Source organism: Lemur catta, chromosome 7 (genome assembly GCF_020740605.2).
Source record: "Lemur catta isolate mLemCat1 chromosome 7, mLemCat1.pri, whole genome shotgun sequence".
NCBI classification, from domain to species: domain Eukaryota; kingdom Metazoa; phylum Chordata; class Mammalia; order Primates; family Lemuridae; genus Lemur; species Lemur catta.
This window is the reverse complement of record NC_059134.1, coordinates 30,365,820-30,390,854: the sequence shown is the minus strand read 5'-3', so window position 1 is coordinate 30,390,854 and position 25,035 is coordinate 30,365,820. Positions and strand designations below refer to the sequence as shown.

Sequence of the window (25,035 nt, the reverse complement as noted above, 5' to 3'; positions counted from 1 at the left end):
ATATAATTTCACTTTTATGTGTATATAAATTAAACTTTAGTTACAAGTATTACCTTAATATGAATAATTCTTTAGATGTATTTAGTACTTGTAAATATAATTTAAATGTTTGTGTTTTCTTGAAGGCAGTGGAAGTTGCTGGAGAAAGCAATGATGAGCTAAGAAATGGAAAAATGAAGGCATGTCTCTCATTAGCCCGGTTCTCAGATACTCAGTACCAGAGAATTGAAAACTACATGAAATCATCAGAATTTGAAAACAAGCAAGCTCTCCTGAAAAGGGCCAAAGAGGAAGTGGGCCTCCTTAGGGAACATAAAATTCAGACCAACAGGTAACTAGGTGTCTACTTGTGACAATTTTGTGTTCACCAGTCATAAAGTCAGCTGAGTGAATGTGTTTGTGTAGAAAGTGTAACTTGATCTTTTTATCTGGCATAGTTTTGAGCAACAGAGCTTCGCTTAAGTATACATATGGATTGTCTTGGCCCTACTGTGGTTAATCACAACTTAAATTAGTATGTAAGACATTGACTTGTGTTCCTTTGTGTAGAATTCATGCTCTGGTTCTAAGCTCATTGTAGAGTATGTAGATGTTAGCTATTTGTTTTTGGGTTTTTTTTGTTTGTTTTGTTTTTTTGTTTTTGGTATGTTAGTATCACAGTGGAAAGAGATAGATAGGTGCTGAAATAAAATGCAGAAGAGTTACCAATTAGATAATTAAATCTTTTTATTTAAGCCTGATGTGAATCTGTGTATTCTAGTATAAGTAAAGAATTAAGTTAACTGAATAGCTTGGGGTAGAGTCCACTTTGTCCTTGGTTGTCTAGGAAGGTTTAATTATGTGAATTGCACCATTAAGACAAAAGTAAGTTTGTTCCCTTTATGTTTAATAATATAACCCTTAAGATTTTGCTTTTTCTCGTGTGATGGACACCTGATTTTCCACTTATGTTGTATATAATGTATGATTTTGTAGTTTTGTAAAATTTTATGGCTTTTGCATTTTCCTTTGATGCAAGATACACAGTAAAGGTTCAGCGAGAGCTGGAGCTGGATGAATGTGCACTCCGTGCATTGAAAGAGGATCGTAAACGCTTCTTATGTAAAGCAGTTGAAAATTACATCAACTGCTTATTAAGTGGAGAAGAACATGATATGTGGGTATTTCGACTTTGTTCCCTCTGGCTTGAAAATTCTGGAGTTTCTGAAGTCAATGGCATGATGAAGGCAAGTCTTATTCAACCCAATATTCTAGCCTGTGCTTGAACTTAGACATAAGCCCCTTGATGCCAGGGCTTTTGTATACCCCTTTGTATCCCTAGCACTTGGTTCAGTGCTCTACACACTTGATAAGCTCTAGATCATGCAGGTTTGTGTGGAGGTGAAATAATTTAGTCCTGCATCTTTGCAGTTACCACAGGAGAGTGCCCAGAATGGGGAACTAGATTGGGGGATGTAAAAAGCAATTAAAGATCATGTGATCACAGGTGGGTTTTTCTCCCCTGCTTTATGCTTTTATGGGGAGTTTTATAATGAATTACCTTTGTAAATAGAAAAAAGATATTTTTAAGAAAATATTAGAACAGCAGTATTTCATAAGTTTTTATTTAAAAATGTTAGATTTTAGTGATGACAACTAATATTAAAGTTAGGTTGACAAGACATATTAATATATTGTAAGTCTATTTGAAGGTTGTAGGTAAAATGGTTCTGGATGAAAAGAATAAGACTCATAATAGATACAGTCAATCTCTGCTGTAGTGCATACAAAATTCTATTACTTTCGGCCTATAGGGAAAAATAATTATTCCATTTTATTATACATTGACTTCTCAGGAGTCAAGATCACAGTAGTACTCACATCCACATTTGTCCTCCCTGGATTCACTGGAATATAAGCAGTGGCAAGTATTCTAGTTGTGAATACAATTTAATTTAGGACCAAATATTGACCTACCAACATGTCAATCTAGAATGCTCATTGGAAAGATTTTCAGATAAGATAAGCGACAAAGAAAAGAATATAGTTAGTGGAGTTTTATTAGCAACCACTAGGTTATGTTAGTAAGAGCATTATCATAGAATATTTGCTTAGATGTGAGATTATTTGAAATATATTGTTTCTTAATTTTGGTGTTTTTTTCTTAATGGTAGAGAGAGGGAATGAAGATTCCATCATATAAATTTTTGCCTCTTATGTACCAATTGGCTGCTAGAATGGGGACCAAAATGATGGGAGGCCTAGGATTTCATGAAGTCCTCAATAATGTAAGTAAACCTGAAAATCAAAATACAATAATAGCTTTTCTTTTATATTACTATATTACTATATACTATATACAATAAATACTGCCATTTCTCTCTGGAAAATGAAAATACAAAATTTTGCATTTTGTCTCTTCTCACTCCACATAAGTTACTCAATTTCTCTCTTATTTCTCATGTGCCTCTCTATCTGTTTCTCACACACACAGACATACACATTACTCATTGCAGTATCTAGACAGTAACATACATTTTAATGCTAAGCAAAATGAAAAATATGGGTTTTCTATTTTTTTGTTTATTTGAATAAATCTAATAGTTCTTAATTTTCTTACAGCTCATCTCTAGAATTTCAATAGATCACACCCATCATACTTTGTTTATTATATTGGCCTTAGCAAATGCAAACAAAGATGAATTTTTGACCAAACCAGAGGCAGCAAGAAGGAGTAGAATAACTAAAAATGCACCTAAACAAAGCTCTCAGCTTGATGAGGTATTTGGATTAAACATACATATCTTTTTGAAATGTGATGTTCATTCTTTCCCAGAATATTTCTTTTTAAAATCCTTTGTTATTATGATGCCACCTAAAATTGGCTCACAATTTTTGAACATTTCCCAAAGCATAGGAGATGCCAGTAGTATTTTACTTTTTTCCCTCACAGCAATAGGCAAAAGGAAAAAAATAGATTAAAAAAAAATAAATTTAAAGAGTAAAAAGGCAATTTTGTTATACAGATATATTGCATAGTGGTGAAGTCTGGGCTTTTAATGTAACCATCATCCTTCACCCAAAAATTGATTTTTGAAAGGCATCTAAATCATTGACTGTTGAGAGTATTATACTTTTGGATGTATTTCATTCATAAGATGACTGTTTTGTTTGTATCTGAGGAATTATAGTGATCTCATTGTCTAGATTATAGATAAATTCTATTTTTCTCTTTGTTTTTGTAACTCTGAGAAGTTTAAGTGTTGGGCAGTTCCTTATGTAATGTTTTCATTTGTTTTTTATTAATAGGATCGAATGGAGGCTGCAAACAAAATAATACGTACTATCAGAAGTAAGAGACCTCAGATGGTCAGAAGTATTGAGGCACTTTGTGATGCTTATATTATATTAGCAAACTTAGATGCCACTCAGTGGAAGACTCAGAGAAGTATGTGTCGTATGTGTCTGAAAGAATGAATGGTGCTTTCTTGCTATGTTATTCTCTGTAGGGGGGATATAGTAATTATAAAGCCTAATAAGTAAATCTGTTTAAAATCACAAACAATGCTGTAATTACAAATACAAAGGTCCTGGTGGTTACAATTCACATATGATCCAAAAATTTAATTTTTATCTAATAGCTTCAACATCCCCTAGTCTCTTTTTCACTTAATATCTTCTGGTGGAACTGATAATAGATGACTACACTAAATTAATGGTTTGATTTCTTCTGGTAATTTTCTGGAGCACACACTTGTTGCAGAGAATTGCAACAAGTCTATTAAAGTAACTGAAAAACTAAGAGTTTCTGGGGTCACATTTTTTTTTTTTCAAATGATAGTGGTTACTCATTGTACCCTGGAACTTAAGAACACCTTACTATTTCTTCCATAGGTGCTAAAATGCCTTTATTTAATCACTTTTCTTGCTGCTTCAGTTCAGATGATTATAAGCTGGTCTAATATTTGATTTGTGTCTAGTCTCTAAGTGTGCACTTGCTTCTGAGTATCTCCCCATACTTTGATAATTGTATTTTTTCTATTCAGAATCATATCTTCAAGTTTAAATTCTTACTACTTTAAAATAAGAATGAGACTTCATGTATTGTTTCTCTAAGCAAACAGAGAATATTGTCATGTCTTTTAGCCATGTTTAATAGTAATGTGACAGGAGTATGTTATGTATATGCTATGCAAACTGTTATGCAATTATTTTAACGTGCTCGGTCTGGTCTGTCAGGTGGAGTCTGGTCTAATTACCAGTGCCAGGTAACCTGCAAATTCATTTGTAAGCCACACTAACCATTATTAAGTTCTGATCCTGAGCTGCATAATGGCCAGAGCCCAGGGTCTTCATTTCTAAATCAGGACCTGAAACACAGATTAGCTGCAAGTTGGGGCCTGTGGCATCTGCTGAATATTCCTGCTTGACCTTTTGTGCTGTTCCTTAGTTTGCAGTTGTCACTAAAAACTGTCCATTTTTAAATGCAGAAGGCATAAGTATTCCAACAGATCAACCAATTACTAAACTTAAGAATTTAGAAGATGTTGTTGTACCTACTATGGAAATTAAGGTAATTTATTGTTAACTCGTTTGATTTTTTAAATTAAATTCTTCTTTATTAGATTGAACATTTGAAATAGCCTTTTTATGTAGGTCAAATTGGTTAAATATTGGCAATTTTATGTGTTTCAACCTATAATTTTTCAGTATTAGATTCTCCTTTGTTCAAGCCCTAAAATACTCAAAAGTTTCTCCTGCTTTCTTTTTCTTTTTTCTTTTCTTTTTTTTTTTTTTTTTGAGACAAAGTCTCACTTTGTTGCCCGGGCTAGAGTGAGTGCCGTGGCGTCAGCCTAGCTCACAGCAACCTCAAACTCCTGGGCTTAAGCGATCCTCCTGCCTCAGCCTCCTGAGTAGCTGAGACTACAGGCATGCGCCACCATGCCCGGCTAATTTTTTTCTACATATATTTTTAGTTGTCCAGATAATTTATTTCTATTTTTAGTAGAGACGGGGTCTCGCTCAGGCTGGTCTTGAACTCCTGACCTCGAGCGATCCACCTGCCTTGGCCTCCCAGAGGGCTAGGATTACAGGCGTGATCTTTTTCTTTGTCTTCAGTTTTACACCTCCCATCTTTCTTATGAAGGTCTCTAGACTGTTACCTTCATCGGCTAGAAGAAGGAAAGTTTCCATGTGCTTATGCCAAGATTAATTTTTGACTTGACAAGAAATTTCCCAATTATTATGTATTGTTTTTTTAAAATTTTATGTGCAGTAGAATATATTGGCTATGATGTACTACAATATTAGGTAATAGAGTATGTATTGTAGTATTAAGTTGACTGTATTTGCATAATACATTTAGGTCTGTTCTAATAATTTTTTATTACTGGAAGTACCATGTAGGCAGGCATATATGTAATAATAAACGTTACAATGATCATCTTAAGTACATTGTAAGTCTCTCTTTTGAGTTTGCAGTTTAGGGCTTAGTATCTGTAGTTACTTGATTTGAAATATAGCTGCATCATGTGGATTAACTGATACCTTTCCAGCTATATCAGCTACATTATTTAGCCGAATGTTTCCTGAAAATGCCAGATTTAGCAATTATAAACTAGAAACTCCTTTCCACCCTATTCCAAAATTTACCTTACTAGATTTTTGTGAGGAGTTTTGTTATTTCTCAGATGACTAAGTGAATCTTTCATTAAACATAAGTAAAATTATAGCTCCAGTTCTTAACCAACAACACATTGTCATTCATTTCTCTGTTTAATATTAAAATTACCATTTATAATTTATTTTTCTTTAAATGCAAATAGTGTATCTGACCTGTTATCATACTTATACTTTTTATTAGGTGGATCCCACAGGAGAATATGGAAATCTGGTGACTATACAATCATTTAAAGCAGAATTTCGTTTAGCAGGAGGTTTAAATTTACCAAAAATAATAGATTGTGTAGGCTCTGATGGCAAGGAAAGGAGACAGCTTGTTAAGGTGAGACTTCCTTTTTCTGGCTTAGTTTTTAGAGGGCTACTAAAACCTTTTGTTGTTATTTTCTTCCTGCTTTATTTGGGTCTTTATCTTTATTCTGAATAATTACAAATCAGGAAGACTTATAGAATAGAAATGTGTTAATTTGTAGAATCAGAATGCTGTACTCCATTTTTTGTGTCTCTGCTAGGCCATCATTATTGTGCAATTGATTCAAATAAAAAAAATACTGTTAACATATATAGACATGATGAGGTTAACAGTGAACTTGCCGCTTGTGAAAAACTATTTTGGTGATTGTTACTTATTTGAGTAGTACAAGTTGAAGTCCTTTACCTCAGTATACTATACCTGGCACTGTGCCAAGTGCTATTTAATGTACCAAAAGAGGTTTCTGCCTTACTGATTATAAGACAGGAGCCCTTTGGGCCCTGCTGGAAAATGGTGGAGAGATAGGATGTATCTTTACTCAGGTATTTGCAGTGTGCCATCAGGTGGGGCCATTCCAATTATCTAATTACAAAAGTGGCTCAAAAACTTCCTTTTTCTAAATCAGTCTCCCTATTCAGTGCTATTGCTTATTCTAAATGAAAAAATGGCAGTAGGTCTTAAGAAACTGTTAAGAACACAGATGCTCAGAATGATTTGAGTACCCTTTGCTATCCTCAGATGACTGCGTATTTTTATAATAAACTGAATTGTACTTAGTTATTCATGTTTAATTATTATGAAGGGCCGAGATGACCTAAGACAAGATGCTGTCATGCAGCAGGTTTTCCAGATGTGTAATACATTACTGCAGAGAAACACTGAAACTAGGAAGAGGAAATTGACTATCTGCACATATAAGGTATCTAGTTTATACTTCTGCTGTTTCACCAAGAACATATAAAAGATGCTATTATTTGGACCAGGGGTTGGCAAATAATGTTTTCTGTAAAGGACCAAATAATAAACATTTATTTTCTTAAAAAAAGTATATTCATTAATGTCAATTGCAGTTAGATAATAATCAACTGAAGTAGTTTCTTATAATCAACTGAAGTAGTTTTTTCCTATCTTTTTTCTACTCATCAATATATTATAGAGATCTTTCTCATTTTTTAACAGCTGCATTGTGTATATGTATATACTTTATTATACAAGTTATTATCAGTGGGCATTGGGATTGTTTTCAGTCTTTTGCTGCGCAGTAATGAATAACCTTGAACATATAAATTTCATACACATGCAGGTGAATCTGTGAGATAGATTTCCAGAAAGTTGAATTGATGGTTTAGAGGATACATGCACCTATAATTTGGTAGATACTGCCAAATTACCCTTAATGGGGGTTTACCCACTTAACATTTCCTCCAGCAGTTTGTTTGAGAAGATAATCCTCAGTCACATTATTCTATTCACTAATCATCTTTGGCTATTATATTGATTGTTCATTTAGCCTATCTATGTTTTAAGAAATAACAATAAATCCTCATTTTGAAGGGCCTATTTTCTATTGTTCTTACTGTTTTCATTCCTGTACCTCATTTTTTCCCTCCTGTCACTGTTGTAACAGGGCTTCTTTGTTTATTCATTTTTCCTGTTTCTATGAGGATATAAACAAATCAATATGTTTGAATAATTCATTGTCTAACAGAGAAGCAGTCTTTCAGAAACTCTTAGGATAGCCCCATATACATTTCTTACACTCTCAAAATGGTACATGCCAATAAGTGTTTATTTTCTCTAGCAAGTTAACTCTGTTATATAATTTGGAGTTATCTTAACCATTGAGCTCATTTAAAATATAATGGAGGCTGGGCGCGGTGGCTCACGCCTATAATCCTAGCACTCTGGGAGGCTGAGGCGGGCGGATTGTTTGAGCTCAGGAGTTCGAGACCAGCCTGAGCAAAAGCAAGACCCCGTCTCTACTAAAAATAGAAAGAAATTATATGGACAGCTAAAAATATATATAGAAAAATTAGCTGGGCATGGTGGCGCATGCCTGTAGTCCCAGCTACTTGGGAGGCTGAGGCAGGAGGATCGCTTAAGCCCAGGAGTTTGAGGTTGCTGTGAGCTAGGCTGATGCCATGGCACTCTAGCCCGGGCAACAGAGTGAGACTCTGTCTCAAAAAAAAAAAAATAATGGAAAAAAGTCCCTTCTATAATAACAAAATATTTAATATGAACAAACTGCCTAGGAATAGTGTTAACAAGAAACATGTAGGACTGTAAGAAAAAAAAAACTACAAAAATATAACAAAGTGTAAAGAAAAGCTAAGTTAAGAGAAGGGTACTGTGAGAAGACATTTAAAAATGTCAGCTCATTTCAAATTAATGTGCAGACTTAGTTAAATTCCATTCAAATTTTTTTGTAACTTGGAAAAATGATTTGAAAGTTTATCTTGAAAAATATTAATATATTGGTGAGAATGACTAACATGTTTTTCAGAAAAGTAATCGGTAAAAGTAGACTTCATCCAATCATACTAAAATAAATGATAAAACTTTAGTAATGAAAATGGTATGGTTCATGGAATAAGAATTGATAGATCATTAAAATAGAGTAAGTAGCCTTAAAACAGATATTTATCTTCACATTTGTAAGAATTCCATATATATAGTGTAGCTTTTTAAAAGTTCCTTACTAAGCCAAAAAATGCTGTTATCTCTGGGTATGATGGCATTATGAGTGACACCTGCTTTTTTATATGTTTCTAGTTTTCCACAGTGAACATTTTTATCAAAATAATTGCTAAATTAAAATCCCCAAATAATTAGGGAAGTGGGGAGGAAGAATGTAGATCTTTCTTCCAAAATTCTTATTGAGCAGGCTGTTGTAATTAAATGCAGAACTTGGTTTTGAGATCCATAACTGCTTTCAGAAACAGAAATATAAAACTCATTGTTTGGAAGGGAGTGTATTATTCATTAGGAAAAACACACTTTTTTCTTAGCCTTAAAGTTTGTAAGAAGTTTGTGATGTGGAACTTTATGGGATATAAACTAATATAACAGATACTTTCCATTAGCAGTTAAAAAAATAGTCTTCAATGAATGCAGAAAGCAAAAGTTAAACTTAAATCTCTGTAAAAGATATTCTGTAGAGGGACTTCTTTGATGTGTATGAGATCAGTGGTGCTCAAACTTTAGCAGACATCATAATCACCTGGAGGTTTTGTAAAACACAGATTGCTGAGCCCATTCTCAGAATTTCTAATTTAGTAGGTCTAGGGTAGAACCTGAGAATGTGCATTTCAAGCAAGATACCAGTGATGTTGATGTTGCTCTGGTCCAGGGACTACACTTTTGAGACCCATCAGTCTAGTTACTTTACTATCTATTGATCTGACTTAATCATAGGACAGAGTTGATGAGCTATTAGCTATCTCTTAGGACAGATAATTTAAAGATTGCTAAGAAGTTTTCATTTTTTAATTTTCTTTTAGAGGAAGGGTCTTACTCTGTCACCTAGGCTGGGGTACAGTGGTACAGTGATGGCTCACTGCAGCCTCAAACTCCTGGGCATCTCCCGCCTGAGCTTCTTCCTGAGTAGCTGGGACTACAGGTGCATGACAGCACATCTAGCTATTTTTTTTTTTTTTTTTTTTTTAGAGGCAAGGTCTTGCTATGTTGCCTAGGCTAGAAGATTTTAGAGAGTAGATATTCTGTAATGTGAATGAATGAAAGGAAATTTTTATTTATTTTTTGTTAGAAATGGGATCTTGCTCTATCTCCCAGGCTGGATGAAAGGAAATTTTCATGCTATAAATGCCAGGCTTTTAGATTGGAAAGATAATGGTTCAAGAATTGAGTTATTATAATGGGCCACAAAAGTACCAGCTACAGGAGCACCTCCTGGTTTTCTCAGAAAGTATCTGAGATTTCCAAGGGTTCCCAAGCAGAAATACAGTTGAACCTCCAAAGTTCATTGCTATAAAGCCGTGGTCCCCAAGCCCTGGGCCATGGACTGGTACCAGTCTGTGGCCTGTTAGGAACTGGGCTGTACAGCAGGAGGTGAGCAGCAGGTGAGCTAGCGAAGAAGCTTCATCTGTATTTACAGCCACTCCCCATTTTTCCCATCACCGCATAAGCTCTGCCTCCTGTCAGATCAGTGGCAGGGCATCAGATTCTCATAGGAGCACAAACCCTACTGTAACTGCACATGCGAGGGAACTAAGTTGCATGCTCCTTATGAGAATCTAATGCCTGATGATCTGGGGTGGAGCTGAGGTGGTAATGCTAGCGCTGGGGTGTGGCTACAAATGTAATAAATGTAATGTGCTTGAATCATCTTGAACCCCATCTCCTTCCCACCCCTCACCCCAGCCCATCTAAAAATTGTCTTCCACGAAACCTGTCCCTCATGCCAAAGAGGTTGGGGTCTGCTGCTATAAAACTTGAACCAGAGAAAGCCTGACCTAGAATATTTTGAAGAAAAAAATTACTAAACTTTCGTATCTACCTTAGGACTTTTCAGCATCTAATTTTTGTGCAGAACTATTTCACCAACTAAATTATTCCATTAAGATATTTAGAAAAAGGGCAACCCAGGTAACCAGTTGAGTTATTTGATGTTATATATCTGAATAATAAAGTGTAACCTCTGAACATGAGACTTTAGGTTTGACTTTGTTACTTTGAATTACAATACTAGGCCAGTAGTGTTATTTTGAAATTACTCCAAGAATGTGAAAAGTTGTGTCATCAATATGTTGAACTAACTGTTTTTGCCTTTAGTTAAGGTACCTGGAGGTGTTATAGGGAAGCAGTCCACCTAGTCCAGGTCTTCTGTGGAGTCATTCCCAATCCTGGGATTGAGGCCTTCTATGATCTTTGTGTCAACAACATTGTCTAACTGGAACTAGCTCTTGATAGCCAAATCTCATGTATCAGTATGCACCCGCAAAAGGAGAGACTTGTGTATTGAGGCACACCAGATATCTTGTCAGAGAGAATCAGATGGAGATAAAGACAAAGTTCTCACTGTGTGTGCTGGTAACTAAAACTTAGCTCTCTGACATGAACCAGAATTAGGGTGGCTGGCTGAATTTTTCTCCACCAAAACTACATTGCTAGAAAGTATACTGAACAACAAGTCTAAAGTTTTAGATGTCAGAGGAATCTGTTTTCTAAAATGCAAGTATCAGCTGAAACTGGGGACCTCCATGCTGCAACCAAATATTCAAATGCTTTCCAACAAAAAACAGATACAACAAAGTCATTAAAAGGTTAGTTAACTTTAAAATTAACAAATGGTTTTTATTTTTTGAAATTATTAAGTACACGGTAGTTATATTTTTACAAAATAATGTACATTTCTAAGTATCTTTAATTGAAGTTTCTTGAATGTGGCCTTATTTGTTGATTACAGCTAAATTAATGCAGCCTTCCAACACGAAAAGGTTCTCCATCCCTATTCATCCTCCCTTATGCCAATAAATAATTTTTGTTCCTTATATATATTTCAGAGTGCCCTTCTCAGTGTGGGTTCTGGGAGAGAGGCCATACTGTCCTAAGGCATTCACTGAATATAATGAAGTAACGTCATTTCTGGGTGTGCATCTATGACAATACCAGCCATGTACCTTGGGAGAATTGAGAAAATAGTCATCAGTCATTTTTGTGATACCTATACAAAATATCCAGATACCCAGTTGAAATAGATTTTCCAGAGAATCTTTAGTACCAGAGAAAACACTGTCATTTGCATTTTAAAACTTAAATTCAACTCTTTCTGTGTCAACCAACATCATAGTTGGAACTCTGAGCTGAGGTAGAGAAAAGCTAATCTGTTCTCTTCTAGAGCAATCACTCAAAAAAAAAGGGGGGGGGTGTGATTTTTTTTCCCCCAGAACTCAATATTGATAGGGAGTAATTAATGGAAAAGAGACCTTAGACGGACTGTACTACAATGGAAGAATGTTAATGTGATCAGGCATCCAGGGTCACAGCTAACTCAGAGTCAACGATAGGGCAGGATTTCCTGGGAAGCATTTAGAGGTACTTAGAAAGGGAAATCAGTTGGAAAGGCTGTGTGATCATTCATTTATTTATTCAATAAGTGTTAATTTACATGCCTAGTGAAGACTTTTGTCAGTTTACATACAGCCTTTTGGAAGGGCTGGTTCTTGATAAGGTTAGTCAGTTATGTAGCAGTCAAAGAGATAGCCCAAACTCAATAAGTTTAAAGTAGAACTCTTGATTAATCACCTCCACCCCCAAGACACCTGAAACCAAAAACAGCTTGCTCTTTCCCATATCAGTAAATGGCACTACCTTCACTTGGTTGCTTAGACTAAAACCTGGAGGCCTTACTTTCTTTTTACTTTTATTATTATGGAAATTTTCAAACATTCAAAAGGAGACAATAATATAATGAATCCCTTTGTACCCATCACCCAGCTTCAACAACTAGCAAATCATGGACAATTTTGTTCCATTTCTACTACCACCTACTTCCTCTCTTCCAATATTATTTTGAAGCAAGATGTCACATCTTTTCATCTGTAAATATGTCAATGTGTAGGTCTATAAGATAATGTTTCTTTAGGAAAAACCTTAATCACAATACTGCCATCACTCCTAAAACACTTAGTAGAAACTCCTAAATGTCCTCAAATATTGGGGGGGTGGTCATTTTAAACTGTTTTTCTCTGTTCCTCTGATCTTCGCACTACTTTCTTACCTCATTCAGGTTTCTTCTTTTTTTTCTCTCTCTCTTTTTTTTCACAGCAGAATGTCAAATAAACCTCATTCAGTTTTATTCTCCAACGTCACCTCCTCAGAGAGGCCTTCCCTAACCATGTTGCCATGACTCACTTTCTCTCTTGTCTAAATTTATGTTTTGTTCCATTATACTTACTATCTGACATCATTAAATGTTTATTAGTATATATGTTCCCTCCTCAGAATGAACCTTTATGAGGGCATAGTCTTAATCTGTCTTAATCTGACTCTATTCTCAGTGCGCTACCACTGTGTGTAACATGTAATAGACTCTCAACAAATATATGCTAATAATTGCTAAATGCCTCCTTAAGACACAGAATATAAAATAGTTCAATGTTATTTGAGTACATTAAAAATAAAAAAGTGTGTAGAATTAAAGATACCATGAAGATGAGTAACCAACTGAGAAAACAAGTATAGTGATGTTGATAACAACAAAAAGGATTGTTGTAATATTAAGAACAACAAGGGGCTGGGTGCAGTGGCTCACACCTGTAATCCCAGCACTTTAGGAGGCTAAGGTGGAAGGATGGCTTGAGGCCAGGAGTTTGAGACCAGCCTGACCATAGTGAGACCCCCATCTCTATAAAAAAATAAAAAAATTAGCCAGGGATGGTGGTGGTGCATGCCTGTAGTCCCAGCTACTTGGGAGGCTGAGGCAGGAGAATTGCTTGAGCCCAGGAGTTCGAGGTTGCAATAAGCTATGATTGGACCCTTGTACTCTAGCCTGGTGATAGAGCAAGACCCTGTCTCCAAAAAACAAACAAACAAACACCAAAGGATTTATATGAAAACTATATGAAGAACTCTTACACACCAGTAATAAAAAGACAAGCCAGTAGGAAAAAGAGTAAAGAATATAAACAAGGTAGTTCACAAGAAGAAAACATTTGAATGGTCAATAAAACTATCAAATGATACTCAACTTTACTAGTAGTCTGGAAAATACAAATTAAAACCACAGTGAGTTACAATTACACACCCTCAAATTGGAAAAATATAAAAAGTCTGACAATACTAAGTGCTGGGAAAGTTGTGGAATAACTCTGCTGGTGGGTGTATAAATTGGTACCATTGCTTCAACTGGTTTACTAAGTTGAAGATGCATATCCCTTATGACCCAGCTTTTCAATTCCTGAGTATAAACCCTAGAGAAACTGAAATATCTTTACTGAGAGAATGGTTCATTGCAGCAATATTTCAGGGAAATCTGGAAAAATGTAAATGTTAATACATAGATTAGATAAATTGGATAATTGTATATTTATACAGCTTCAGCTGTTAAAATGAATAAGTTAGAGTTAATTAATACTAACACACCTAGTGATAAAAATAGTCTTAAATAAGAAAAAAGGAAATTGCAGAAGTATACTTATAGTATACTCTTTATTTAAAGCTTTCAACTATTTATATATGTTTAGCTTTGAAATAAAAATAAACCCCAAAATATACGAACATGATAAAACAGCAGTCATCTTGATGGTGGGAAGAGACATGGGATCAGCGAGGGATACAAAGGGAACTTCATCTCTTTCCCAGCAAATGTGAGAAAAATCTTAGATTTGATAAAGCTGTTTAATGGATAAAAGGGTATTTGTTTATATCATTTTTCTACACTTTATACATGTTTATAACATGTCATAATTTTTAAAAATAACTTTCCCAGCAAAATTTGCTTGTTTTATGTTTAGGAATACATTCTCTCTTGGTAAAGCTAATAAGACTGTAAAGCAAGAATACATTTAATTTCAATAATTAAGACATACTAAATGTGAGACCACATTCAGGGATAATAGTTTTCAAAGTGAAATTCCTCAAATTTAATAGATATTAAAAGTATAAGGAAAGCAGAGTTCATTCCTCTGCCAAATGGAACTAAGTATGGATCAATCACAGATGATGATGAGTATAATTAACAGAAGTGACCTCTCAGAGATTGATAGGGATTGAGTGATGGACAGGCTTTCAGAATTCTAAGCAGCAGCCTAGAAAATCATATTCTTTGAGCTTAAGTTTATTTCCAGTTGCTTGCCTCTAAGGAGCTTTGTCTCCTATGGACAGAGAAATATTAATACAACTTGAAAAAATGCTTTATACTGACTCTGATAGTTGAATGTTCATCAGATGCTGTTTAATGGCCTTCCATAATGAAAACGTATTTATTCTTTAACTTCAGGTGGTTCCCCTCTCTCAGAGAAGTGGTGTTCTTGAATGGTGCACGGGAACTGTCCCTATTGGTGAATTTCTTGTTAACAATGAAGATGGTGCTCATAAAAGATACAGGCCAAAGGATTTTAGTGCCTATCAATGCCAAAAGAAAATGATGGTGAGTAGCACTCAAAATTTAAAGTTATTGCAAGATCATTTAACCGCTTATTAAAGCTAGCAGCTATCAGATATTATAGAATACAAAAAATTTTAATTTCATAAGGTAATTGGTAAAGATACTAAGTAAAAGAAAGTAAGCTCACAGAATGAAAGTGTACATGAGTGAAAAAGGAAGGGTTTTAAACTATGTAACTTGTCAGCCCTTGTCAGATGAGACATTTAAATGTTATTCAGTGTGCGAATTTGCTTTTAATTTTTGGTAAGCCAATTCCTAACAAAACACAAATGTCAGGTGCAGTGGTATCAACCTGTAATCCCAACCTACTTGGGAGGTTGAGCTGGGAGAATCGCTTGAGCCCAGAAGTTCAAGGCCAGCCTGGCCAACAGAGTAAGACCCCCATCTTTTTAAAAACACAGAACAAAACAAAGCACTAACTAAAACAAAAAATAGATTATGAAGTAATTTTTATATGAAACTGCTATAGAGAAACTTCTAAGACACTTGCCATGTCATACTGGCCATCTGGTCTGACATTTATTCACTGATTCAGCAACATTTAATAAATGCCTCCTACTTACCAGGTACTATGTAGAGACTTCATAAATATTATGACTAATCATCATCATCCTTAGCCCCATTTTCAAATGAGAAGTTCGTGCCGGGCGCCGTGGCTCATGCCAGTAATCCCAGCACTGGGAGGCTGAGTAGGAAGATTGCTTGAGCCCAGGAGTTTAAGGTTGCAGTGAGCTATGATGATGCCATGTACTCTAGCCTGGGCAACAGAGTGAGACCCTGTCTCCAAAAAATAAAAATAAAATAAATGAGCAGTTCAGTGTACTTAACTTGTGCAAGATCAATGAGCTAATAATAAAGAGTGGAGTAAGAGCCGGGCGTGGTGGCTCACGCCTGTAATCCTAGCACTCTGGGAGGCCGAGGCGGGTGGATCGCTCAAGGTCAGGCGCTCGAGACCAGCCTGAGCAAGAGCGAGACCCTGTCTCTACTAGAAAAATAGAAAGAAATTATCTGGCCAACTAAAATATATACAGAAAAAATTAGCTGGGCATGGTGGCACATGCCTATAGTCCCAACTACCCGGGAGGCTGAGGCAGTAGGATCGCTGAAGCCCAGGAATTTGAGGTTGCTGTGAGCTAGGCTGACGCCACAGCACTCACTCTAGCCCGGGCAACAAAGCGAGACCCTGCCTTAAAAAAAAATAAAAAAATAAAGAGTGGAGTAAGGATTTGAATCTTGTCTATCCAACTCCTAAATCCATTTACTGTTCATTTTATTGTGCTTTCTATTTCCGGTTTTTAAAAATATGCAGTAAGTGCTAGAGGCATTGTGATGGAAGTCTGTCGAGAACACACAGGGTACAGTATAGGCATGCAGTAGAAAGTGGTTAGTTCTACCTGGGGCAGGGAGGAGTGGAGAGAATTAGATTCAAGAAAGGCTTCATAGAGAAGGTATTTTAGCTGAATTTTACAAATGAGTTGTTTTTCAAGGCCAAAGGAGCATACAAGCAAGGGGAAGGAGGGATGAGCAGGCAAAAACAGCATAGGCCTTTAAGGAAGAGTAGATAGATGAGATTGGAGCAGTAGTTTTTGGTCAAAAAGTGTAGAGTTGCTTTAAGAAACGCTAACAAGTATGCACTTTACCCTGTAGGCAATAGAGGACCCTTACGAAGGATAATAATATCAGATTTTCATTTTAGAAAGAAACTCTGACAGCACTGTGAGTTATATTTTTAAGAAAGCATGAGTTGGGGTCTGAACTAAGACTAATAAGGGTAGGAATGGAAAATTGTAGGTAGATAAAAATATTGAGGCAGAACTGATAGGATTTGCTTGCTGATTGGAAGTGAGGTTGGGGAAAAGGAGTAGTCAGTGCATTCCAGTTTTCTGGTTGGGATGACTGGGTGGATGGTGAGGCTGTTTACTGAATTGAAGAAGAGAGGAGGTGACTGAGGTTTGCCAAAGATGAAGAGGTATTTTGTTTGGATTTGGAAGTGATTCAAGTAAAGATATTGAGAGGGCAGTTGGAGAAACACATCAAGCTAGAGCTTAGTAAAGATACTTGGGCCAAAGGTACAGATTTAGAAGTCATCAGCACATAGATGGAGTTGAGCAGAGAAGCTTTGCTTCCGGAAGGTATTATATAGTGAGAAGATGTTGGAGGGCAGAGATCTGACACATGTCAACTGCCTCCATCAGGAATTCTTCATTCTTTCTCCCTTTTCTGTTTCCTATTGCATCCCTAGTTCTGTGATGTCACCTGAGATTATCTGAAACTACTTTTGGCATTTCTGTGTTTACTTCCACCTGGATTACAGGATCATTCACATTAGAATTTAATTAAAACAAGTAACAGTCATTATTGTTGTGCCTCCTTCCCCTGTGATTAATATGAAAATTCTAAAAGGATTATCACTTATAGTTTATTGGTTCCTTCACCAGACTGTTAGCTTCTTGTGGGTAGAGAATCTTGTCCATCTTTTTATTGCCGCAGTATCTATCATCTTTTTCATATAGAAATGTAATGGACATTAGTTGAATTGGTTGAATGCAATATTGAGAAAATAATTTTAAATATGATTTATTTAAAGGAGGTGCAAAAGAAGTCTTTTGAAGAGAAATATGAAACCTTCATGGATATTTGCCAAAATTTTCAACCAGTTTTCCGTTACTTCTGCATGGAAAAATTCTTGGACCCGGCTGTTTGGTTCGAGAAGCGATTGGCTTATACTCGCAGTGTGGCCACTTCTTCTATTGGTAATCTTCTTGTACATCTTAGTAGATGCATTGCTTTCCTATGTTGTGAGTACAGGGGTATGATGGTGATTATAGTGGTTTTGAACTAAACCATCTTCATCATTAGATCATTGTGTTTCTTGTTCATCCCAATTCTTAGCTTCTAACCATAGCTTTTTATAGCTTTTGCAGAAAAGAATTCTTCTCCAGGCAGGGAAATAAGACTGGTTTTTATTCTTCTTTGTTTTATAGTGAATATGGCTTATTTTCTCTCCTTTCAATATATTATTTTTTGAGACTTTCCTGGGAAAATAATAAAACCTGCAGTAACTTCATTTGACTTATTTCCTTTAATTATTATTGGTCTTTGGCACAGAACCTCTATAATACCATGATAATATCACCCAATGATTGATTCTGTTTAATAGAATTTTGTTTTCAGAATAGAAATCATGATATATATATTTAAATATTTAGCGTACAACATATATTTTTATTTTGTTTTTTAATTTCTAATAGCTTGGAATAGCTACATAGGGCATTTAACAAAATCCTAGAGTATGAGAACTAATAGGAACATCAGAGATCATCCAATCTATTGGTTTTCAACTAAAGACAAGTCCTTCCATCATTTATGTCCCATACCCCAGGGAGGCATGTATATTTTGAAAAAATTCCCAGATAACTGTGAAACTCTCTTCTCTGTTGAGGATCACTAATCTGGTACTAGTTTAGCTTATAAACAAGAAAGTATGCCTAGTTAATGACAGGGCAAGCCAGGCACTCAGGCATCCTGACTCCTTACCCAGTGTTTTTTATGTAATATCAGATGGTGTCTCTCATTAGGTTAAAAGCACGGTAAGATATGTTGTTATCTGTCTTAAAAACAGAAATGCAGTTTTTCCTGGATATATACATGGAGAAATGAATTAATGATTAATTTGTGTTAAATATAATTCATTAAGCAGAAGAAAGTTTCACTGAAGAATGAAGAATTTACCCTTAGATTTCTCAATTTAGAAGAATACCAAATAAAAATTTGAGTAAATATAATACACTGCCTTGGCCAAGGTAAATAAGGGGTCTCAACTTTAACTACAATAATTTTCAAAGTGCTAATATTTTTAAATGTGTTCCTATTAATAAAGAGAAAATATTTTCTAGCAAATCATTTAGGATTTGTAAAACGCAATATGCTTGAAAATAGCTGGCAGGATTTACCTTAAAGTCAAAATGCCTAGTTATATGCATAATGTCCTTTAAGTCTAAACTAATTAAAAATTATACTGAGTCAATGGTATTAGTTGAAATTATGGCTAAATGTGTATTAGAATTAGAAGAAATCAGTGATTTCAGGTTTTGTTTTTTTTTCCCTAGTTGGTTACATACTAGGACTTGGTGATAGACATGTACAGAATATCTTGATAAATGAACAGTCAGCAGAACTTGTACATATAGATTTAGGTAAGTAATAAAAGGTATATATCTTTATTCTGTTTAATAAATATTTGGTCATCAAAGAATGTTGCTTGCTTGCCAAGATATTACAAATATAGGGGAGACAGACACGTCAAAGCAGTAAATATTGGGGTATTTTTTTTTGTTCTTTTTTTTAAAAAAATAAGCATAAACAGTGGTACTAGAAGGAGTAGCTAATTCAGCCTGGAATAATGAGTGAAACTTACTAGAAGAGGTGACATTTGAGCCAGGTCTTCAAGAAAGAAAGGAAGGATAATCCAAAGAGAAGATCGAGCAGATATGAAAGAAGGAGTAATTAAAATGCAGGATGTTGTGAGAATGGTGAAACAGTAAATGTGGCTGGAGTACAGTTTGCCTGTTGTCAAGTAGCTTGAGAGTTAGATTGGTACTAGACTGTAGAAAGCCAGGCTAAGGATTTCAGCTCTAATATGTTACATGATGGAAAGTAGATGAAGATATATTTAAGCAGAACATGATTATATTTGGTTTTTGGAAAGCTAATTTCAGGAGCAATTTGTGGAGTATTACTGGCAGCAGGAAGACAAGTTAGGGGATATGATAATAGTTTTGATGAGAAATGATGAAGATTTGGGCTAAAGTTGTATTATAGAAACCAGGAGATTAGATTTGAGGGACATTTTTGTAGTAAACTGCACTAGTGTGATATTAGATGTGGAAACACTAGGGGACAGGTCTCCATCATAACTAAAGCTTCTGGCTAAGGAATTTTTCAAGTTTTTTAAACAGTAACAAAATGGTGCATTTAGTTTTGCATATTATTTTGAAGTATTTATGGAATCTCCAGGTGGAGTAGACAGCTTAATATATAAGAAAGAAAAGAGTTTGAGTGTAATAACAAATCTAGAATCTTCAGCAAATAGATGTCAGTTGAAGTCACTGGACTGAAGGAGATTCTGATCCTACACATGATCCTTGATAAAGAGAACTAAGGATGGACTCATAAGGAATGCTAGCACTGAAAAGGTTGAGTCAGAAAAGAATTGAGAAGTAATCAACATCATGGAAACTCAGAAGTGGGATATCTTGGAAGCCAAGGGAGGAAAAATTTTGTGGAAGAAGTAGTGCTCAATAATATCTGATACAGAAAGGGTAGACAGGATGAATGATGACAATAGGCCTTTGAGTTTAACAGTTAATCAATCTTAGAGGCCTACGAAGTACCCTTTAGATAGAATGGAGGAAGCCAGATTGTAAAAAGGCAAGGATTGAATGAAAGTTAAGGATGTGTAGATTAAATATGTGGAATCGTTCTGCACAAAGGTTAGAAGGGAAAGGAAAGATGGGAGAGATTTTTTGCAGAAATGAGAGACACACCCTTGGTCCTTGCTTTTTGAAGATGGGAGAAGCGTGAACATATTAGATACTGAAGAATATGTAGGAGAGAAACAAGATAATTGAAGTAGCAATGGAAATCATAAAGTATGTGAGGGTCTAGTAGCATTGGCTTTAGATTGGAGACATGTTGGCTTTTCTGCTGAGAAGGAAAGGATGGTGTTAATAGGAAAGTCTTAAGCTAGGGGGAAGAAATTTGTAGGAAATTATATTTGCTATTCTGTTTTCTCTGTGAGGTAGGAAAGCATGCTCATCTGCTAAGAATGGTAGGGATTCGCTGGGCGTGGTAGCTCAAGCCTGTAATCCCAGCACTTTGGGAGGTCGAGGCGAGAGGATCAGGTGAGGCCAAGGAGTTCGAGACCAGCCTGGGCAATGTAGTGAGACCCCGCCTCAACAAAATATTTTAAAGAAATTAGCCAGGCATGGTGGCATGCAGCTGTCCTAGCTACTTGGGAGGCTGAAGCAGAAGGATTGTTTGAGCCTAGGAGTTTGTGGTTACAGTGAGTATGATAATGTCACTGCACTCCAGCCTGCATGACAGAGCAAGACTCCTTCTCCAAACTGAATAAATAAATAGAAATAAAAATTTAAAAATGGTAAAAGAATTAGAGTTATGGTGATTGACCTTAAAAGAACAATAAATTCTAAAACACCATGGAAATGAGATGACCCAACTAAAAGGATAAATAAAAAAGATTTGCCAAGCAATTTAAGGGGCACTTTCCTAAGGTGACAATTCTAAATTTGTAGTGGAGCCAGTAATGTCATCATGTGATTTTCCTGTAGTCCTCAACATCCTTGGTGTGGTGGAGAGATAGGGAGACAAGGAGATTTGAAGTACCGGTGAGAGTAATCAACTTTAGAGTCTATACTCGTGGCTGAGTAAGGAAGGAAGAGAGGCAAATTGACTAGAAATCTCAATTGAATTCAAAGACTGCTTAATAAGAATAAAGGAGTTAGAAGGAAAAGAGGTTTTGATTAAAATGTAGAATTTAAGATGTCTCAGAAGGTGTGGTTTAGAAGGTTACAAGTTCTGGAGTGTAACTCATATAAGTAGTTTGCTAAGATAGAATAAAATTGAATCCATTAGAACAGAGGGGTCAAGGATATTATATGGTTTTCCCCAGAATGAATTCCAGAGTTGAGACAGAGAAAGATTATGAGCTAGGTCCATGTCAGCATTCAGTGAGTTTGAGATTAAGTCTTAGAGGTTAGGATATAATAAATAGTAGATGGGAGGGGTTTGTTAGAGCCAGAAGATGGGGATCTCAATAGAGGAGTGAGATTTTACACAAGAATGAAAGGACAACTGTCTGGAAGTTGCAAGATAGAGGTAGTATTATACCAACCTGTGTCTAGGTCGTGCTAAAAGCATTTATAAATGAGAAGGGTAAATTGGCACAACCTCTTTGGAGTACTGTTCTGCATTATCCACTAAAGCTCAATATGTGCTTATCCTATGGCCCAACAATTCCACTCCAACAGAATGCACACATATGTATAAGAATGTTCATAGTAGTACTATTCATAATGGCACATAACTGGAAACAGCCCAAACCTCCTCACAGGTAGAATGGATGAACAAATTGAGGTGTTCATATTCTCATTCTATGTGCAATGATATTGAATGAACAATACTTACACACAACATGGAAGACCCTTACAAATATTATATAATGCTAAGTGAAAGAATCCAGATACAAAAGAGTATATACTATATAATTCCATTTATATAAAATTCAAAAACTGATAAAATTAGTGGTGTTAGAAGTCAGAGTAGTGGTAACCCTTTGAAGAGATGGTGAGTGACTGCTAGGGGATGAAGAGGGCTCCTGGAGGGCTGGTAGAGTTCTGTTAACATGGATTTGTTTACTTTGTAAAATCTTAGAGAGCCACATGCTTGGATGACTTTGATGATTTGTATGCTATTTTGTGTCTATATCTTTGGTTATCTGTTGCTGCATAACAAACCACTCCAAAATTTAGTAGCTTAAAACCATAGTTTATTATTGTTTCCTGTAGTCTGTAGGTTAACTGGGCTCACCTGGGCAGTTCTCACTTAGGATACCCTCATGCAGTTGCAGGAACTGGAGTCATCTTAAGACTCAACTGGGCCCGAGTCCAAGATGGCTTCACTTTCATGTCTGGTGCTTCAGTGCTCCTCCATGTGGCCTCCCTGTCCAGCATAGTATCCTGGACTTACACAGCATCTCAGGACTCCAAGAGGAAGGAAGTGAAAGTTAAGGGCTAGACTTGCAACTGGCACAGTGTTACTTTTATCACATTCTGTTAGTCATAGAATCATCATAGGGCCCATCTGGATTCTCCTCTATTGCTGGAACTCCAATAACCATATGTTAGACCTTCTCACTGTATCATTTATGCTGTTCCCTGCGTGTCTATATTTTCCAATCTTCTTTTTTTCTCTCTAACCCACCCCTTGGTGTTAGTGGAGACTATCTGAGGAGCCTGGGCTTCCAGTGCTACACAGCTAGAGCAGGAGGTCCTTTCCCTCTTGGGTGTCAGTGGAGGCCAATTAGGGAAGCTGGTCTTCTACCCCCACCTAGTAGTAACAAGCTAGTGACTTCAAGGGAAGCAAAAGCAGAAGTCTAAGTAAGATCCAGGATCTCATAATACTTAAAAAGTCTAGGTTTCAGTTGAAAATCATTGATGATAACAAGAATGAAGAAAATCTCAACTTTAAAGAAAAATGACACCTTATAGGCACCAACACTGAGATGACAAAAGATGTTAGAATTATCTAACAAAGATTTTAAAGCAGCCATCATAAAAATGCTTAAAGGTGCAACAACAAACATGGAAACAAATGAAAATATAATTAAGTGTCAAGATAGACATAATCTTAGCACAGAAATAGAAGATATAAAGGAGACCAGATGGAAATTTTACAACAGTAAATTGAAATACAGTAATTGAAATAAAAAATTTCAATGGTAGAATGAGAGGACAGAAAGAAGAATCAGTGAACATGAAGACAGAACAGTAGAATCTGAAAAACAGAGAAAAAAATTATGAGAAAATCTTAAGCACCTAGGGCTAGACAAAGAGTTCTGTACTTAATACCAAATGTGTAATCCTTAAGAACTCTCAAAACTTAATAGAAAAAAAAATCCATTTATAAAATGACCAAAATGCATGAAGAGACATTCCACCAAAGAAGATATTCAGATAGCAAATAAGCACACCAAAAGATGTCGACCTGTACTACAAATGTTTATAGCACTTTTATTCATAATAGCCAAAAACTGGAAACAATCCACATGTCCTTTAATGGACAGATGCTTAAACAAACTATGTTAACATCCATACCATGGAATACTACTTAGCAATAAAAAGAAACAAAATTATTGATATACATAACAATTTGGATGAATCTCCAGAGAATTATGCTGAGTGAATAAAGCTATTCCCAAAAGGTCACATACTATATCATTCAATTTCCATTTATATACCATACTTGAAATAAGAAAATTATAAAAATAGTGAACAGATTAGTGGTTGCTAGAAAAATAGGGGGTGGGAGGGTGATAGGGCATGGGAGGGAAATAAGTGCAGTTATAAAAGGGCAGCATGAGAGGATTGTTGTGATGGAAATGTTAAATATCTTGACTGTATCATTTTAAGTATCCTAGTTGTGATATTGTGCTATAGTTTTGCAAGATATAATCTTTGAAGGAAAATAGGTAAAAGGTATGTGAGATGATCTTTCTCTATTATTTCTTACAACTGCAAATGAATATATAATTATCTCAAAATTAAAAGTTTCAGTTAAAAAATGTTTAAAAATAATATATATATATATATCTCATCTACATTTTAGAAACTACCAGTCATTACTTCATTTTAAAAAATCATCCTTTAATCTAGATTTCTCTACATCATGAAGTGTTTTGGATTTGAGGTGGATCTCATGGATAATAGTGGAGATGGAGAAGGCAGGCAGAGCCTAGAAACAGAATAAACTACTACTGTGTGTTCTAGTATTAATAGAATATAGGGGACACATTATTTGTTGCCTTTGCAAAGTTCACATGTCAGCTGGAAAGAAAGTAAATTAGCTGTCAAACCTAATAACCTGGCCGGGTGTGGTGGCTCACGCCTGGAATCCTAGTACTCTGGGAGGTCAAGGCAGGTGGATCGTTTGAGCTCAGGAGTTCGAGACCAGCCTGAGCAAGAGCAAGACCCTGTCTCTGCTAAAAAATAGAAAGAAATTGGCTGGACAACTAAAAATGTATATAGAAAAAATTAGCCGGGCATGGTAGCACATGCCTGTAGTCCCAGCTACTCGGGAGGCTGAGGCAGGAGGATCGCTTAAGCCCAGGAGTTTGAGGTTGCTGTGAGCTAGGCTGACGCCATGGCACTCTGGCCTGGGCAACAGAGTGAGACTCTGTCTCAAAAAAAAAAAAAAAAAC

At 35.8% G+C, this 25,035-nt stretch overlaps 1 protein-coding gene across 1 annotated transcript in view; it reads left to right on the top strand.

Moving 5' to 3' along the window:
* Window positions 1–25,035, top strand: part of ATM (ATM serine/threonine kinase) — a 120,831-nt gene that overhangs the window by 88,644 nt on the left and 7,152 nt on the right. The window contains exons 49-59 of the mRNA XM_045556659.1: window positions 126–331; window positions 1,019–1,226; window positions 2,154–2,267; window positions 2,602–2,760; window positions 3,289–3,427; window positions 4,470–4,552; window positions 5,843–5,983; window positions 6,714–6,830; window positions 14,871–15,020; window positions 17,626–17,791; window positions 19,148–19,234. Of these exons, the coding sequence (XP_045412615.1) occupies window positions 126–331; window positions 1,019–1,226; window positions 2,154–2,267; window positions 2,602–2,760; window positions 3,289–3,427; window positions 4,470–4,552; window positions 5,843–5,983; window positions 6,714–6,830; window positions 14,871–15,020; window positions 17,626–17,791; window positions 19,148–19,234 (1,570 nt within the window). The remainder of the gene's footprint in view (window positions 1–125; window positions 332–1,018; window positions 1,227–2,153; window positions 2,268–2,601; window positions 2,761–3,288; window positions 3,428–4,469; window positions 4,553–5,842; window positions 5,984–6,713; window positions 6,831–14,870; window positions 15,021–17,625; window positions 17,792–19,147; window positions 19,235–25,035) is intronic.